At 40.2% G+C, this 19,036-nt stretch overlaps 1 protein-coding gene across 2 annotated transcripts in view; it reads left to right on the top strand.

The window, feature by feature from the left end:
- The window catches only part of TOX3 (TOX high mobility group box family member 3), a 102,315-nt gene extending 91,260 nt beyond the window's left edge, over positions 1-11,055 (top strand). For both annotated transcript variants that reach the window (XM_044761338.2, XM_044761340.2), the window contains exons 5-7: positions 2,846-3,073; positions 5,049-5,129; positions 9,092-11,055. In XM_044761338.2, the coding sequence (XP_044617273.1) occupies positions 2,846-3,073; positions 5,049-5,129; positions 9,092-9,832 (1,050 nt within the window). In that variant the 3' untranslated portion in view covers positions 9,833-11,055. The remainder of the gene's footprint in view (positions 1-2,845; positions 3,074-5,048; positions 5,130-9,091) is intronic.
- The last annotated feature ends 7,981 nt before the right edge of the window (positions 11,056-19,036 follow it).

Here is a 19,036-nt window from a genome sequence, read left to right as displayed (position 1 = left end):
AGAATGGACAAGAGGCACCACATTAGTGAGACATTTAAGAGGAAGAATCATTAAGTTTTGGTGATCCGCTGGAATTTGAAGGAGTGAAGGATAAATTGAGTTTTAGTTTGAGAGCCAGCATGGATATCAATAAATGAAAGGATCAACCCAGAAAGAGAGGAGTGGCATATTTTTTTCCCATGGGAAGATGAGTTTGGCATGGGATGGGTTCAATTTGAGACACTTCCATTTGAGCCTAGAGCTCAGTTCACTGGAGGTGGAGCTATAGATGTGAGTACCGTCAGCACGTGGTCGTGAAGACATAGAAGTAATCAGGATTTCTCAGAGTGTGTGAGAGCAAGTCAAGGCCAGAACTCTGAGCATCATTTATTTTTAAGCAGCAAATGGGAGAAAAGGAGCGAGAGAAGATTGAGAGTGATGAAAAGAGGAGGTAGCCTAGAGGAACATTGCAAGGACTTCAGGGATGAGGGTTTGGTGTTCGCGCCCCATTGGACGCCGCCTGGTCAAATGCACTGTCCGCTCACACACACAAGGACTTCAGTGAGATGAAGTGAGAAATAATGAATAAAGAAGCTCAAGGGATGTGACTAAGGCCCACCTAAGTTATAACTGGCCATTACACAGTTCAGATGGATCCCTTTCATTTCACTCCCATTTCCACTGATCTCAGTACTTCTGTACAAATCTGAAATTGTCATGTCTAAAGAAAACCTTTTATGCGACTCCTAGCTCACTCCATTTTAAGTCAGGGTCTAGGTTTTGTGTAAAGACAGGAAATCCATTTTATCTTTTAAGCAACTTAGCTGAGAAAGGAAGATTAAAATGATTGTTGATTATGTCTCTTTTGGGTAAAGCTATTTCTCCACCTTTCCCAACCCTCTAAGTCAACTATACAAACGTTTCTTTTGGAGAATTAATTCTGAGCTTTTATTTATACTGTGAGATTCTTCGTGTCAGGTTCATTCTTAAAAGGTAATGATGATTAGGGTAAGTCATGGTTATCCAAGAAGACATCACATGTTGTCAACATCTGAATGTTTTTTTATAGAGAATGAAATTGAACAACTCTTATTTGGAAAAAGCTGCACTGGAAATTACTTTCATCTTCATTGGTTGGGACATTGTTGGTGCAAACAGTGCCAAATTTTCTTCCAGGAAAAGAATATAGTTGTTTGACTCAATTAGAAAAATCTGTGTGTATATATATATATTTTTTTCTTGTGTCTAAAGTAATATTTTTTCATTGAAGGAAAACTTGGCTCCAGTTTTCCTCTAAAAACTTCTCCTCTAAGTTCTAACTGAAAGGCATCTAAGTTCAGATTCATTAACTAGAGTTAAACCAGTCTCACTTACTCTGAGAATTAGAAAAAAGATTATGAGGTCTGCAGAATTTTATTGAATTAATTGTGCAAGTTATGAAAGATGACATTTTGGAGGAGAGGTGAGATATGGCTTCACAGCATCTGAAGTGTGTCACTACTTGTATAAAGAATGGATATTGTTAATCGCTTAAATAGTGCAAACAAGAAGCCCCCTCAGAAGTAGCCTAGTGGTTTCCTAACACCTTGAGGGGTCAGAGCTCTCAGAGAAAAGTTACTCATCAGTTTCCTCCCTAAGAATTTTAGTAATTGGATTAAGTTCCAAATGACCCTCAATTCATTCAGAGAGTAATGATACTCTAGGAAAATTTGAATTAGGATTCAAGGCTCAAGGCCATTAAAAGCCAATCTGTTAGTAACTTGAATCTGTCTCTGTTGATCTTGCCCAAGGCTGGCTTTTAAAACAGATTTTGTCAAACACTTCAGCCTTCTTGATGAAGTTAACCGCAAAATTATCTTCAGTATAGTCATTTTATAAACTGGGGGGTGAAACAAGGTTGGTAAGTCATTTCCCCTGCTTCTCTGATAAGTGTATTATATATGATCATTGACATTAGACGAGGGTAGCAGGTGAATCTGGAGCTCAGTGGATATAAATTTGGGGAGCTGCGCCCACAGCATGTCTGTGGTTTTGATCTCAGAGTTCATTGTGAATGTGTGTGAGCATCTCTGTGGCAGTATTCTTGTGGGTAGGGTTATTTACCATGTATAATAAATATCTTTTTATCATCTTTTTAGCCTTGGTGATTTTCAGTATCTACTGTTGCTCTTTTACAGGTTTTTAATTTTATGCAGAGTATCAATTTCCTTTCTATCTTTAGTTAAAGGAGTTTTGACATTTTTACATTTCTTGTTATCTTATTTAAAAAGTTATTACTATTTTAGAAAATAAAGATGACCTTACCCTTATTGTGCAAGCTTAGGGATTGTAGCTAATTTCCAGAGTTTCCGGAGACCCATTAGTAAAGTAACATTCTGTTAAAATGAAAAAATCAAGCCTCAAAAAATCCATTCAGATTTATCATACATATGGTATGTGTCTAGGACAAGGGGCCTCATTTAAAATATCTGAATATGATCAACATCCTGAATATTATTTAGGTTTACTTCTAAAACCTCTGGAAATGTAAAGTATCTTGTTTATGTGTACGTGTGTAGCATAGCATATATATATAGCATCGCCTCGTAGAGAGTGTTCTGTTTTTCATTACTCATAATTGCTATTTAGAGCATATGTTGTGAATGTATTGAAGATACTTCTGGGTCTCATTAATCAATGTTCTAAATGCTAATCTCTGCTGTCCAGTTAACTGAGCCATTTCCCCCTCCCCCCGTTTGGTGGTGATTCATCTGTTGATGACGCTTAACAAAACCTTAGAAGAACAACTCAGCTGCAGACCTGAGTAAGCCTTGCTGCATTCTCTGCAAGTACATTCCAGGCAGTGAATTTTCTTCCTGCTTTGCAGGCCATTGGAGAGAAAAGAGCTGCTCCAGATTCTGGCAAGAAGCCCAAGACTCCAAAGAAAAAGAAAAAGAAAGATCCTAATGAGCCACAGAAGCCAGTGTCAGCATATGCCCTGTTTTTCAGAGACACACAGGCTGCAATTAAAGGTCAAAACCCCAATGCAACCTTTGGAGAGGTCTCAAAAATCGTAGCATCTATGTGGGACAGCCTCGGAGAGGAACAAAAGCAGGTGAGGCAAAGAGCCATCGCGGCCGTCTATTAAAAAGTTACCAGACTATTCCTCAGCCGGCCCTATTGGTCTAGTGGTTGAGATTCGCTACTCTCACTCTCATGGCCTGAGTTCATTTCCCAGTCAGGGAACCACACCACCCATCTGTCAGTTGTCATGCTGTAGCTGCTGCATGTGATGCTGTGATGCTGAACGTCATCCCCCCAGTATTTCAAATACCAGCAGGGTCACCCATGGTGGACAGGTTTCAGTAGAGCTTCCAGACTAAGACAGACTAGGAAGAAGGACCTGGCCACCCACTTCCCCAAAAATTAGCCATGAAAACCCTGTGGAAAGCAGCAGAGCACTGTCTGATACGACACCAGGTGAGAGGATGGCGCAAAAAGACCCAGCAGGGTTCCGCTCTGCTGTCCACCGGGCGCTAGGAGTCAGAATTGCCTAGATTTCTAACAAAAGAATATTCCTTACATCCTTTCTGAGTTGATACATTCACTTAATGTGGTTGCTTCTCATGAAAGCTTTTCTAAGCAATGGAATTAAAAAACACAAACATATAAATCCAAACCACTCTCCAGTTGCATGGATTTCTCAGTCCCCTTAAGGGTGCGTGTTCAGAACCCATTCAGAGGAGAGTTGGAAGAAATCCAGGCAATATCCTGCAAGCATAAACTTTTGATGATGATCTTTTCATTTTAAATAATGTGGAATTTTTTTCCACATTATTTCCAAAAGGACCCTACAAAGGGCTTAGGTCCATCCTGCTTGCCTTTTCTTTCATCATCTTTCTGAACCCTTCTGCCATCCTGGTGGGTTTCCAAACTTTGAAGCCACCTTTGCGTTGTCTCATTATTGTCACCAGGCATTTGAAATTTTATTCCAAGTTCATTTAAAAGCTCGGCAGTATGAGAGGTATTGAGAGATTAGCCATGCTGGTGGGAGAGTTTCCTTAGGGTCTCATCTCCTGTCCTTACCCTTGCAAGTCCTGCAACAAATGGAGAGAAGAATACCTTCCTTCCGGGTCAGTCCCCCACTGCTCCTTGCAGGAAACCCCATGACCATTAATAGGAACTAACTCTGTGGATCCTAGGAAGAATGCACCCCTATTAGTAGTGAAATAGAATACTTGTTCAGGAATGAAGAATGGAAAACCCTTGATTTTTCTTTATAAGTCATCACCTTATTCCTAGTACTGGTTTCCTTGGGATGGTGCAATTATAGAATCTGCTTGTCTCTTTGCAGCGAGCATGTTGCTGTATATAGCAGACTGATTTTCTGCTATATACAGAAATCTAATCCTAAAAGACTGGCAAACCGTTGCACCTAACATAAATTCTGGAGATAAAGATAGTTGTGCTTTGGTCTAACACCCAGCCATCAGACCACAGGTAGGAAAAGGAAGCCCAAATCATGTTTAATATACTGGGATTTCTATATGCAACTCATTAGTCTCAATAATGGAAATCTCCCATCTTTGACTATTTCTGACTTTATTTTTCTCCAAAAGAAAACCAAGGTCAAAAAGCCTCTATCTTTTCTCTTCTGTCTTCACCTGTTGCTTTTTCAATCCTCTGATTTGGTACAGTTTAGAATTGTGTGTGAGGGAAAGAAGACTGATAGAGAAACTTGTTACTTTCTATAATGTAAACCATTTGCCGCAAGTTTTACTCTCCTTGGTCCCTTATTTACCACCTTAGCATGAGGCCCTCAGCTGTGGCTCTCAAGGGGTCTGTGCTGGCACCTGAAATCTCTTTCTCATTTTCATCACTAACCGTCAAAATGGTGCTCCAGCCAGGGGCCAGGGTTTTGTTTTGACATCTGTGTGCGTATGTATGTGTGTGTGTGTTCACGTTTAAAAATCAAAGCCACGGAGACCAATTTTTAATGTGAGTTATGTTGTGTCCTAATTTATACAGCCGTTATTTTATAGCTGAGGATTTGTAAGCTAAAGGTGGTGCTAATTGTGTTCTTTTAATAGGTATATAAAAGGAAAACAGAAGCTGCCAAGAAAGAGTACCTGAAGGCCCTGGCTGCATACCGGGCCAGCCTCGTGTCTAAGGTAAACCTTCCGGGGGCGGCCTGTGTCCGAAAGAGTTACAACGTTGAAAACAGCCTTGGAGCGTTGCAAACCTCAATGCAGTTCCTCCTAGAGTCACAAAAAAGCGTCTTGAACAACTTTTAAATTTGTTTCCGTTAGAGATTGCCACCATGATGGCCTGAAAAATGAGTTAATTTCAACTGCTGAATCTAAATTGTTTCCAAAAGATTCGCTGATCTCTCTATATGTATGTTGAAGCTATTTAGACAAATTTTAAACGGCCTCTGATTCTTTTTGTCAGAGACTGAGATCTGTGTTAATGGCCTCTATTTGAATGGGGTGGTATGTTTATCAGGCATTTTTGGACAGTATATCATAAATTCTCCAATGGTTACATTATTGTAAAGGGAATGTTGCAGTTTTGACCAGACTGTTCCACATCATATAAATAAATAAACCTCATGATTATTTAAAATAAAATTATGCTCCAAGTACTTTTAAAAAGACATGTATATGTATTATACATAGAATATACAGTGGACCCTGATGTATTATAAAATGTACCAGTATCCCAAAGTGAATGTCACTCTAGATCACTATTATCTTGATCCAAAGGGAACCTGAGCGGTTACATTATATTATTGTAACATTTAATTAACTTTGTCTTCGGCCTTCCTAGAACTTCGAGAGGCTTTGGGAGGATAATTTGAACTCCTGTTTTTGCTCTTTGTCCTCTGGCAGGCCCAGATTCCGTTTCATTGTCTTTCTTGTTGCCTCAAGGACCACCTAGTGCCTCAGGGCATGGTAGGTGATGCTGGCAAAGCCATTTTAAAAGAGTTTATCCCTTTTTGTCTTCTTCACCTGAGTTCTTTCTTCTTCATATTAAGATCTACCATTGGCAGCTGCTCAGAATCAGATTAATACAAGTCCTCCTGTCTCTGTTGACAGCTCTTAGGGCACTCCCACTTCATTAGAAAGAGAAAGCATTCATCAGGTCCATAGCCAAACCTTTTTCTGAGACTCTGGAAGACACACATTAAAAGATATACGGATCCTGGACTCAGATTTGCACATTGGCAGAAAACAACTGAACGTGTGTGGGCTGTAGGTGTTAAGAATTGAAGTATAGTTGATGGCTAATTAGAGAGAGTGAAACAAAGAGAGTAACAATGTGCATGCCCTTCTAAGTGGATCATTTATTCATTCATTTACCCAGAAACAGATATAGGTGATCTTTGTGCATTAGAGCATGAATAATTGACCACACGTGGACTTAAGCCAAAAGCCGGCAACTCAAAAGGCCTTCAGGAACTGGCTGCCATGACTGGGCTCATCGGGTCTGTGACTGACTTAGAAGGGGTAAATTAAAAGTTAGCCATTGGATACTAGAGTCAGGATGCAGAAGGATTTCTGAATGGAATTCCACGGCTCAAAAAACTCAAAAAGGATGGAATTTAAAAAGAATAAATCTAAAATATTGTTTGGGTTTTGGGTTTTTTTCTGGGCTTTTTGTTTTTTCATTAAGTTCAGTTTGAGAACATCATAAATTTCTATTCAGAGACCTAGCAGCCAACTAAAATAGTCCTTGAGGTATAAGTTTAGAATGATTTCGACCAGAACCAAGAGTGAAATGGCTGCTGATATGCTGATCTCACAGGAAGCAGCATCTAATGGTACAGCGTGATGATTAGACCACATCTGAAGAAGTGGTTCTGTTTAGGACCCCACAGTTTATAAAGAGGATGGTGGCCAATTGAAGCCTGTCTAGAGAGTTGCCTCCCTGATGGTGAGGACTGAAAATCAAATACATGAAAGAATCAGGGAAGCGAGGGTTTGGGGGCATGTGGTCTTGGTCCTCAGACATAAGAGCCCTTATGTAAGGGAAGCCTGAGTTTGATCTCTGTGCCCTGGACCCAAGAACTCATCTAAGGAGTGAGGTTATATGGAGCACGATGTCAGCCCCAACATTAGAAATAATAAATAGGATTGCATCCTATGTGCATTTAACTTACGCCTCTACATTCAGAGCCAGGATTCCCTCTCTTAAGACGTCAGTCTGCTATCACTTTTAATCTTCACAACAAACAACAGAATTAAGAAACTCAATATTAGACCATAAAGGAGGAAGCCTGGCAGGCAAGCAGGAGCTCTTTACAATCATCCACCCGCTTCCATTCACCACTAGGGTGGCATCGTAAAGGCTCAACACTGTGATTGCTTAGGTGTCTAAAGGTAGACGTTCCTTGTAGTTTCTTTCTTAAGACTACCTTGGTGATTTTAAAATATTAGAGTATATAAGAATCACGCTCATGTTTATATGTACAAAACTTTGTGTATTCTACTTTATGTGTGATTTAATGGTTTTTTTAAAGATATTTATGAGTATTTGCAGGCTTCTTCTTACCCCACGACTTTAGAACATGACCCTCCAGTACATGCAGCCCCACTGAGCTTTTGTACAAAACCAGGGAGCTGTCCACTGACGGATAGTGGTTTCCGTGATAACACTGTTCAGTCAGAACCATCAGCTATGGCTTTTTCTGCATTGAGTGACTCTCCATGTAAGATCACTTCTCAGGCTCCTTCTAATAGTCGATTTTATAAATGTGAGTAATAAAAATCTAGAAGTAAACATTCAAGACCATTAAAGAGAGTAATGGATGGTTTGATGCCTCCAAGATGCCCCCTTTGCTCCCCTCCAAAAACCCCTAATGTTGTGAAGAATAAGCAGAAAAAAAGAGTCCTTAAGCAGAATCATTCCAATCGCTGTTGCATTAGTAAAAGAATTTATTTTTCTGGAGGGTATTATATGTTTTTAGCACAAAATGTAACAGATAGTTTGTCTCCATCTTGAACCCCAGGTCTATTGTTTATCATATAACGGGCCACTCAGTCACATAGGTATTGAACATTCTCCTCTTGTCTATGACTCCTGTGGTAAATAGTGGAAGTCTTTGAAAATATTTGGCAAACTAAAATATTTCTAAAGTTATAAAGTACTTCAATCTAGTATCCTCAAGGAATTCAGTTATGCTTTGCTTATATTCACATGAGCACTGTTATAAATCATCATGCAAAGAGAGGGCTTTGAAGTTTTCTAGGAGCGGTAGTTTTTTGGTAGTAGTCGTGGTTAATTAATAAAAATAGCTCACATCTACTAAGTGCTTCCCGTGGGCCAGGCGCTGTTCTAAACACTTAACAAATATGAGCTAATTTAATTCTCACAAGCGTTACACAAGGTAAATACCATAAACCCCATTTTATAGATAAGGAAACTAAGGAGGAAATGGGTGAATTAACTTGCCCAGAGTCACAAAGTTGTTATCTCTAGAGCTAGGTTTGAATTCAGGTGGTCTGTGCTCTGTTGTCAATACATGATCCTTGACAGCGAGGTTAGTTCAGAGCTAAATGCTGAAAAATCAATCTGGAGATCAGTTATCTTTTGCAAGAGTAGTGCTATGTGACAACCAGCCACAAAGCCCAGCGACTGAAAAAGTAAGCATTTATCTCAGAAAGTACCAGTTAGCTGGCTGGTTCTTAAGACCTAGGCCAGGCTCGGTGGCATCAGCTGGTCCTGCTCGCCTGTCTGCAGTCATGTGGAGGTCAGAGAGGGCTGGACTCCTTCACATTCATGGCAGTTGGCTGGCTCTTGAGTGGGGTAACTCCTGTCTGTCATCACGCACATGGTGGTGGCAGATTCCGAGAGAGAGAGAGAGAAAGGGTGCAAGGCCTCTTGAGCCCTCACTTTCCTCACATTCTGTTGACTGGAGCAAAGGCACAAAGCCAGCCCAGATTCAGGGTGTGGCGACTGGGCCTCCCCACCTCTGGGAGGAGCTAAAAAGTCCCATGGCAAAGGGCTTGGGTACAGGGAAGCATGAAGAATGATGGCCATTTTTGTAATCAATTTATAATACTTAAAAATACTTAAATATTTTAAATGCTTGTGTGTTTTAATATTCTGGAATTTTCTCCCCCACATGCAGGCTGCTGCTGAATCAGCAGAAGCCCAGACCATTCGTTCTGTTCAGCAGACCCTGGCGTCCACCAATCTCACATCCTCCCTCCTTCTCAACCCTCCACTGTCTCAACATGGAACAGTGTCAGCATCACCTCAGACTCTGCAACAATCGCTCCCTAGGTCAATCGCTCCCAAACCCTTAACCATGAGACTCCCCATGAACCAGATTGTCACATCAGTCACCATCGCAGCCAACATGCCATCGAACATTGGGGCTCCGCTGATCAGCTCCATGGGAACCACCTTGGTTGGCTCGGCATCCTCCACCCAGGTGAGCCCTTCAGTGCAAACCCAGCAGCATCAGCTGCAGCTGCAGCAGCAGCAGCAACAGCAGCAGCAGCAGATGCAACAGATGCAGCAGCAGCAACTCCAGCAGCACCAAATGCATCAGCAGATCCAGCAGCAGATGCAGCAGCAGCATTTTCAACACCACATGCAGCAGCACCTGCAGCAGCAGCAGCATCTCCAGCAGCAAATCAACCAACAGCAGCTGCAGCAGCAGCTGCAGCAGCACATCCAGCTGCAGCAGTTGCAACACATGCAGCATCAGTCCCAGCCTTCTCCTCGGCAGCACTCCCCCGTCACCTCGCAGATCACGTCCCCCATCCCCGCCATTGGCAGCCCCCAGCCAGCCTCTCAGCAGCACCAGTCGCAAATCCAGTCTCAGACACAGACTCAAGTATTATCGCAGGTCAGTATTTTCTGAAGACGCACGTGGCCGCTGGATTCGCATGTCCCGAGGAGAGTGGCATAGGAGGGTGAACTACATGTGGCTGAAACCTGTAAGTTGGTGTTGGTTATGCAGAAATGTGTAACAGATCCCACGGTCCTCTCAAGTGTCTATTAGATAGGCAATAAGAACTGCAGTCTAGCTGAGTATCATCTTTTAGCAACTAAATCACTTTGTTTTTAAACAAGAAAAGCTGTGCTCTTTTGTGATGCCTTGTTTATTTATTCAGGCTATACCTACAATATGTGAATCGAACCGTTTCATGAATCCTGGGACATACTGATGACTGTAAACTGGCCTCTCTGAGTCCTCGAAAATGGCCTTATTTCTCCAGAAGTGAATAAACCACACTTCAAGGCTATTTGAACTTCTGAAGCCCTCAAAATAAAAAGCACAGTTGTAACTACCTGAAATATGAAGATCCAGTTTCATACAAACATTTGTATGATATGAATCGTTGATGGCATTTTTTTGTCATGAAGAAAATAATGTAAATCACAGACTTTTGCCAAAGCTCTTATTTTTTTTCCTAAATCTCTCCAGAAAAAAAAAAAAATGCAAGTGATTAGATTCAATTATTGACTCATTTCCACTTTTTACCCATGACTTCTCCAAATCCAACCACGGTATATGTTGTAACAATATCTATGACCGCTGTTAGCCCATTTTATTCATTCTAATTAGAAGGAAAGAAGGTGAATATTATATTCTGTGTTCTGAGCGACAAGTTTCGAAAAATAAAAACACTGTATTTTTAAAAGGGAAATGCACTTAAATGAAAACAGTTATTACAAAAGTTAAGATTTAAAAAAGAAAAAGCGAGAGTTTTTATTATGATGTAATACCGGTGGAATATTTAAAAGGCGCACCACATCTGAATAATCAATGTAAATATTTTCTTTCAAAGTTGTAAGTTTTCATATCATGTGTTGTAAAGTTTTCATAAACGAGGCTTTAACGTAAACACTGGTGACATAAACCATTTATTGCTACGTTGCTTATTGTGTTTTTATGCTGTTTTATACTTTTTTATGAGTTATGATAGCAGCAATTAAGTTGTTTGTATTTTGCTTAACTAAAACAAAATGCTTTTATCTTGCTATAGAATAAACACATTTCAGTAAAAACTGTGGACTGTATTTTGATGCAACAATCAGGAAACTGTTCACTTTTCAAATAAAATGATATGTCAAATTTCACTTTTGGTTCCTTGAATACATGAATGATGGGGAAATATGCAACATACCAACTTTTGTTTCAGCCCAAGCGTCATCTTCCATTTTCAGTTGGAAATATGATAGTCATATCTAAGAATCTGGATCTCACGGCCCCAAACCAGGCCCCTTAAAAGAAACTGGAAATATTCTTGTGATTATCTTTTTTTTAAGATGCAAGCGGCAAGGTAAGTACAGAGGCAAAAGCAACCCTCCTCTGTTTGGGGCTGAACTTGCTAGCTTTGTGTTGTTATTGCTATTAAAACGGATGGCAAATGCTAATTCTTAAGCCAAAATAATTATTTCGGTGCCCATCTCTTCCCCCCTTTTCTTGCTCTGTAGTGGCTCCTCTTTGAGAACAGTGTGACCACTATCCCCAGTTGTCTTGCATGATTAATTACAGCATCTGTCCTGTCAGAAGCTATAATGAAGAGGTCTTGATAAAAATTGCAAATTACCACTGGCAACAGTCTTAAACTGCTTATGATAAAATGAAAATTAAAAACAGCAAGTGTCAACCCTGACCAGAATCCTAATCTGGAAAAAATGAGGGTGTGAGTAGTGGTGTCCATAGCTACTGTGTGCAAGACATTCAAAAATGATGGAATATGGGCTCCTCAAAGTTGTTGTTGTATTTCAAAGAATATTTACTGTATGTTGTGGGCTATGAATAATGAATCCAGCTTTCAATATTTCATAATCCCCTCGTACTCTCTATTATGTACAAATATTGAACAGCAAGAGATTCTAATTATAAATTTATAGATTTCTTGCTGTAGAAAAATTTATGTCTAAATTGAAGCTTTTCATAAGATATATTAGTTGACAGGTATCAGTGTTCAAACGGCCTTAGAATGATGCCTAATCATGTCTACAAGGAGGCAGTTATATTCCACAAGGAAGCAATCTGCTTGTATCAGACACATCAGAAGCAGAGAGGATGCTAAAAGATTTCCTGTGAATTGAAACTAACATTACATAACAATAAGAACCATTTTATATTCTGTTGTGAAACCTTTAGACAAATGTCTTCAAAATTAATTGCTAAACTACGTGTGACAGTAATTGTGTATTAGTTCTGTAATTGTCATTTTGAAAACCCATGAAGTATTGCTTGGAAAAAAATGTCACTAGTGATAAGACTTAATTGCAAGTGAAGTCTGTTTTCAACTGTTTGCAGTTAGAAGCAGGTGTTGTAACATCTATTAAATGATTTTATAAATCTTGGGTTTTATCACATTTGATTAAAAGCTGCTAAGCTACTGATGTGTCCAGTTCAAGAAAAAAATAGTTTAATTACTACAGATTAAAAAATAAATAAACAGGCAAAACTGTGTGTTTAAATGTCAAAGGCTTAAATCATGAAAAGAATTCCCCAACCTTTTTACCAAATTCTTGTTCTCAGGGTTTGCTACAATCAACTTGTATTTCAGTGTATACATGTGACTGGCTCCTATTCCAGAGACATAGTAAATACATGGTGGACGTTTTTTGTTACAGGTCAGAAATAAATCAGGGTGATGAAAAATAGGCTTGAGAAATGTGGTATCTGATTAGTGAGACGCCTAAATGCCTTCCCTCGTAAGCGGCATACAGACATTAATGGGGCTCTCCCACACCCCTCCTCCATCACACGCACCTTTTCTCTCCCCCTGCCGTGGGCACATTATTTTATTACTCTGGCTAAACGTGTTCTCCTTTTCACATTAACCTGTACTGCCATATGATGAAAGAACATAAGGAGTTTTCATTTTTAGCTGACACGGGGTCATTAGCTCCCAACTCAAAGAACAAAAGCTTAAATGCCTCGTGCAGCATAATTTCTGCAATATATTACCACCTGATGGAGGTTTGAAGGCTTTCTAGACAGATGGATTAATATCTCAAGTTTAAGTAGAAGTCCTCCGCTGTGTCCATTCAGCGGGCTGCAGACATCTGAATGGTTTCTCTCCCGGTTCTCACTTCACGGAGCATTTTTCAGCACTGGACTTCAATCTAACCTTTCCTTCCCCCCCACCCCCTTTGTTTGGCTTTTGTTTTGCAACAGCTGTTATTATCGTTTTTGGTCAGCTGTGATTGCTGGAGGCAAAATAGGACCAGATGGTGTTTTGCTATGCATGAATGGCGAGTTAGAGGAGTTGGGATTGAATAGGCCAAGTTTGAATGGTGTCTATGCACCACCTGCCTGCCTGGGCTGTGGCATACACATCACAGTAGCATGATCTGCCTCAGACCTACTAGCATCGGATGGGAAAGTGGGGAGCTGGGGTGGATTTTCCCCATATTTATTGATCTTCCATGCACTAACAGAATAATGCAGTGTACAGTCAATTTGAGTTAATTGGATATGACACAGCACGGGCATGCAGTGTTTCGCTCTAGAATTCTGGTTGGCTTTAAAGGGTTTCATTGCTCCTCCAAATGCACACAGACAGCAATAGCAAAAATTAATGGGCTAAGTAGGTCCAATTGTTTTTAAAAAGCCTGTCTAAAATAGTAGCCTTAAGAGTCTGAGGTTGAGGCTATGGGAAAGGGAAGACAATGCATCAGTTAATATGCAATATAAAGAAAAGCTATGATTGTGATATGCATAGAGTCCTCATATTTGTAGGTTACTCATCAAATATTGCACATTTATAAGAAATTGTACTTCGTGAGGAAAACCACACGGATACAGAATCAGATCAGAATTCTCTTAGAAAATATTTTTAATTATTTTGTATAAATTTTTCTCCTCCTTTCCTCAAATACGGTTTGCTGACTGTCTGAACTAACCTGAGGGATAAACACTTTCCCTGCAGTTTGAAGCTGGTGACCAGGGTTAGCCCATGTTATGGTGTTCCTACAGGTGTGTGGGTTGTGTGTGTCAGTGTATGTTACCGCGGAAAAGCTTAACCATCCAGGAATCATGGAGTTAGATACACAGGCAGACAGCTCTATTTGCCCAAGGCCCTAATTACTTAAATTTACTTCTGCTACATGCAAAACACTGTGATAGTTCCCAAAGGAGACGCAAAAATAAGCAAGGCCTTCTGTTTACTTTGTATATGTTTGAAATTTTCCATAATAAAAGTTTTAAAAATAAAATAGTAATAAGCCATCCTTAACTTAAGGAGCTTTAATTTTTTACTGGGGTGGGGGAAGGTACCCACCAGACTGAATGATTACCGTGCCAACAAGACATAAAACAAATGTGGATGGTGGTATGAGTGTGTGTTTTGTTTTCTGTTTTTTTTTGATAACCTGAGGAAATTAAAACCTATCTAGAAAGGGGAGAGCCTGCAGCTGGTTAGAGGGATCGGGGAAAGCTGCGTGGCAGCATTGGCATTGAAGATGTGACTTGGAGCTTGGGTAGGATTTCAGGAGGCCACGCTGGAAGTCACATCCTGGGAGAAGTAGGAGGCGTGGCCACACAGAGGGAGCAGGAGAACAGCCCTGCACCTGGAAAGCACAGACACCATCAAAACAGCAGTAGAGAATATAGCAAATTGGACACACAATGCTTCTGGGGAGGTGAGCAAGAGAAAGCGCTAGAAAGGAAGTTCGGGGTTAGATTTGTAGAAGGTCTTACATGCCTGACTGGGGACTTTTGCTCAACTCAAAAAGCGCTGGTGGTATGATCAGGGTGGATTAAATGCATGAAGCATTTCATCTTAATTTACTTCTGAGACGAAGTATCCATTTGGCACTAAAAGCTGAACGAAAGATGGAACAAGATCCCCACTTGAGACTGTATCTCAATATTTTAATTATTCACACTCACATATAAAGCTATCGCTTCGCGTTCTCTCTGACACCACTCCCATCTTCCTAGTGCAAGACCACACCATCGACAAAGCCAAATCAAGGCGTTTTGGGTGGCCACTGTAGAATCAGCCTTATCCTTACGTTAGCATCAAGAGGGAGATCATTTTCTGTGTTTCTGCTGTGAAAAGAAAGCTATTTTCACCACTGGTAAAAAGTTCCTCTCGGTGCTTGAACTCAAATGCGATGAATGATGAAAAGAAGCCCTCGCTTTGCTGCTGAGTAAAACCTCAGGCAGCACCGGGAGGGATGTTGGTTATGGTCTCAATTTAATTTCAAAGAAGAACCTTCACAGATAGAAAACGTGAATGTGGACGCACTCTTCTCAGCAAACGAATAATGCTCTTTTGTGAAGCATCTCATTATCCCTCGCATTTGTATAGCACTCTGTACTTCTCAAAGCGGTTCTCTGCAGATGACCTCATTCAGTTCCCTCTCTAGATAGGGCGAGAGTTAACCTCATGTAACGAAGTAGGAAACTGAGGCACAGAGAGACCTGTGACTTGTTCCAACTCTCCTTGCTTATATAAGAGGCACAGTCAACAGGAATGGAAATTTTCTCATTCTAGGTCTCCTGTTATTTCATTTTTCTTCTCATATTTGTATACATATGGTATATATATTTAACATATATTTGTATCTGTCATATAATTGCAAGTAGGATGTGCAAATAAATTTGTGTGAATAGATAGATGATAGAGCTAGCTAGCTAGATGATAGATAGTTGACAGAAATTCATCACAATACCAAAGAGAATAATTAATCCATGTTTTCCTCATGGCTAGTCAGGCAGTAAACCAGAGCGAATGCCACCTAGCCAGTGTTCTCAGTGGGGCATAATGCCACGTGGCACTTTTTTCGGTGTGAATACTTTCCAGTCTGATTGTTTTCTCTCCCACGGTCTCTCTCTAATTATGTTGTGTTCAGGCAAACAGCTTTGACTTGCGGTGTTTGAGTGTTAGGGCTAGAGGTGCCACAAAATTGCCAAAGCATAATATTGCTTTATATGTTTAGAAAGAACCAAAAACAGGTTTCAAGGCAGATTGAGAGGGGTGAACGTCAGGTAGGTGTGTATCGTTATGCATTATTTCAGGCATCCAGTGAATCAGTATCGAGCATGGGAAATCAATGACAGTATAGGGAACGCATCTCCCAGGGATTATGCAGAAGCAACCCTGCCACTGCTTCGAGAGCTACCACTCCGTGTCCAAGACACATCCCCCGCTAAGCGGGCTGTGTTCTATCACAGGCCACCACTTGTTAAAGGAAATGCAGAGGTGAGGTTTTATAATCCTTCAACCCCCGTCCATAAGATTCTATCATTGTCTTAATTTTAAACGAGCAGATCTCTAAAGCCAGCTCGCAAACAGTTACTCGCTAAGACTGAATAGAAACAAATGACAATTCTAACATATTCATCTGGAACACCAGGCACGAGCATTCTGGTGAACGAATATTTGAGGGGTTTCATTTGCAAGGTGTTTGAGTGACTTATAGAGAGTCAACAGAGTCATGGTTATTTAGAGATGCAGGTCTTATGTTTATTTTCAGATCTTTGGCCTACTTTTTCTTTCTGGTCAGTTTGCCTTGCATCCAGAGATACATTGTTACCAAGTAAGATTCTTTTGATAACATTCCATGTTATATGTCATCCCTCTGACATGCAGGGAGAGCCTTAATTTTCAGTTTGCCACAATGAGCAAAAATGATGCCACATTCTAAACCTGCCTTATTGGTAATTTGCAAATTTGATACAAGATCTTAGCCCAAATTATTCAGGCTTGCTGTTCCACCCTCACCCTTTCTGCCCATTGTTAATCCTCTCCTCTATAATTGGTATTGAGCATGTGGAATTCCAGGGGACAAATAATAGTATCCGAGGAAATTACCTACATATAGTCTGACCTCTTGTGTGCTTTTGGGATGCCAAATGAAGACATCCATCTTTGGATGTTTGGACAGTTACCTGGAAGGACTGGCACCATTTTCTCCATAATAACATTTTTATAAATTGTATCCAAATGCTGGCATACCTAGCATGGAACTTTTTAATGATGTTCAGAGTATTTTGGCCAAGAAATGTGAGTACAGCTATAGCTCTTTCCAAAGCACAACCTAATTCCATGGGGGAAATGCACTTTCCTTTTGCAAGTAGAAAATAAAATCATTGTTGTTTATGCTGTTTGGAGTAGAACTTTCTCACCAATAAAATATATCGTTTACCCACAGCTTAAATCGTGAAATCTTGGTTAGCAAGGAGATTGGGACTATTAACAAGGAAAATTTCCAAGATTTAAATATGCTGAAAAGGTGGCAATGATATTTGCTTCTAGATCATCAAGAGCCCAGAAATGTGCTGCTTGGGCTCAGTGAACTGCTAGACACAGCAGGCAGTCAAAGCAGAATGACTTGTTAGGATGGGCGCAAGTTATCTTTCTCAGAGGGTACTTACTTCCTGTGAAGAAATTTGTTTATTTGTAGCTGCTTGAAGTTTGTTTATTGCTGAAGAACAACTTATTTATCTGTTGGGGACAAAATATGCACTTTGTTCGTATTTTGAACAAAATATGAAAGTCAGACTCTTGAGGATGTTAGGTAGCTTTCTGTAGAGGTTTAAATTCTGGAACCCAAACCTGTCAGAGATCAGTCGTCTTTTATTCCTTTTTACTGAGGTCCTCTTGGCTTAGAACGTTGTGTAAATTTCTGGTGTACATTATTATATTTCAACTTCTGTATAGATGGCATTGTGTTTACCACCAATAGTCTAGTTTTCATCCATCACAATAAATATGTGCCACTTTATCCCTTTCGCCCCCCCACCCCCACCCCCTTCTCCTCTGGTAACCACGAATCTGTTCTCCTTATCTATATGTTTATCTTCCACATATGAGTGAAATCATACGGTGTTTGTCTTTCTCTGACTTACTTTGCTTGGCATAACATCCTCCATCCCTGTCGTCACATGGCATGGCTTTGTCTTTTTTATGGCTGAGTAGTACGCCATTGCATAAATATGCCACATCTTTATCCATTCATCCATTGGATAATGGGCACTTGGGATGCTTCCATGTCTTGACTATTGTGAATAATGCTGCAATGAATAATACTGAATGAATCTTTGTATTGTTCGTTTCATGTTCACTGGATAAATACTTAGTAGTGGGATAACTGGATCATATGGTATTTCTATTTTTAGTTTTTTGAGAAATCTCCATCCTGTTTTCTATAGTGGCTGCACCAGTTTGCATTCCCACCAGCAGTGTATGAGGGTTCCCTTTTCTCCACATCCTCTCCAAGATTTGTTATTTCTTGTCTTGTTAATTATGGCCATTCTGACAGGGTGTGAGGTGATATCTCATTATAGTTTTGATTTGCATTTCCCTAATAATTAGTGATTTTGAACATCTTTTCATGTGCCTATTGGACATCTGTATATCTTCTTGGGAAAAATGTCTGTTCATACCCTCTGACCATTTTTTGATCAGGTTGTTCATTTTTTTGTTGTTGAGTTGTACAAGTTCTTTATATATTTTGGAGATTAACCCCTTTTCAGATATATGATTTGCAAATATTTCCCCCAGTTAGTGGGTTGTCTTTGTTTTGTTGATGGTTTCCTTTGCTGTGCAGAAGCTTTTTAATCTGATGTGGTCCCACTTGTTTATTTTTTCTTTTGTTTCCCTTGCCTAAGTAGACAGAGTATTGGAAAAGATACTGCTAAGACCAATGTCAAAGAGTGTCCTGCTTATATTTTCTTCTAAGAGTTTTATGGCTTCAGGTCTTACATTCAAATCTTTAATCCACTTGAGAGTTATCTTCTTTTAAGTTACCCTTCTCTTTAATTGGTAAAACCTTTTACATAGTGAGGAGCATCTTTAGGGGGAAAGCTTCATTTGGGGATTTCTGGAGGAGCAGCCCGGCGCCCAATGACCTCGATGGCACTTCACCAAAGGAAATTCAGGAAGCACTGCTCTAGGCCAACTTCAAGTGCTTATATCATCACTGCACACATAGAAAATAAACAGAACTCTGCGGAGCCAATTAAGCATACCCAATGCTAAACAAAAACTCTGTAGAAGTAGGTCAGGGGTCTGGGCACATGGGCCATGATTCCTGCAAGGAGCCTGAGCGTACAAGTAACTAGGCGGTAAGTCAAAGAAACAGC

Source organism: Equus asinus, chromosome 28, assembly GCF_041296235.1.
Source record: "Equus asinus isolate D_3611 breed Donkey chromosome 28, EquAss-T2T_v2, whole genome shotgun sequence".
Classification (NCBI taxonomy): Eukaryota; Metazoa; Chordata; class Mammalia; order Perissodactyla; family Equidae; genus Equus; species Equus asinus.
Note: the sequence above shows the minus strand (reverse complement) of the source record. Positions and strands in the feature narration are given on the sequence as shown.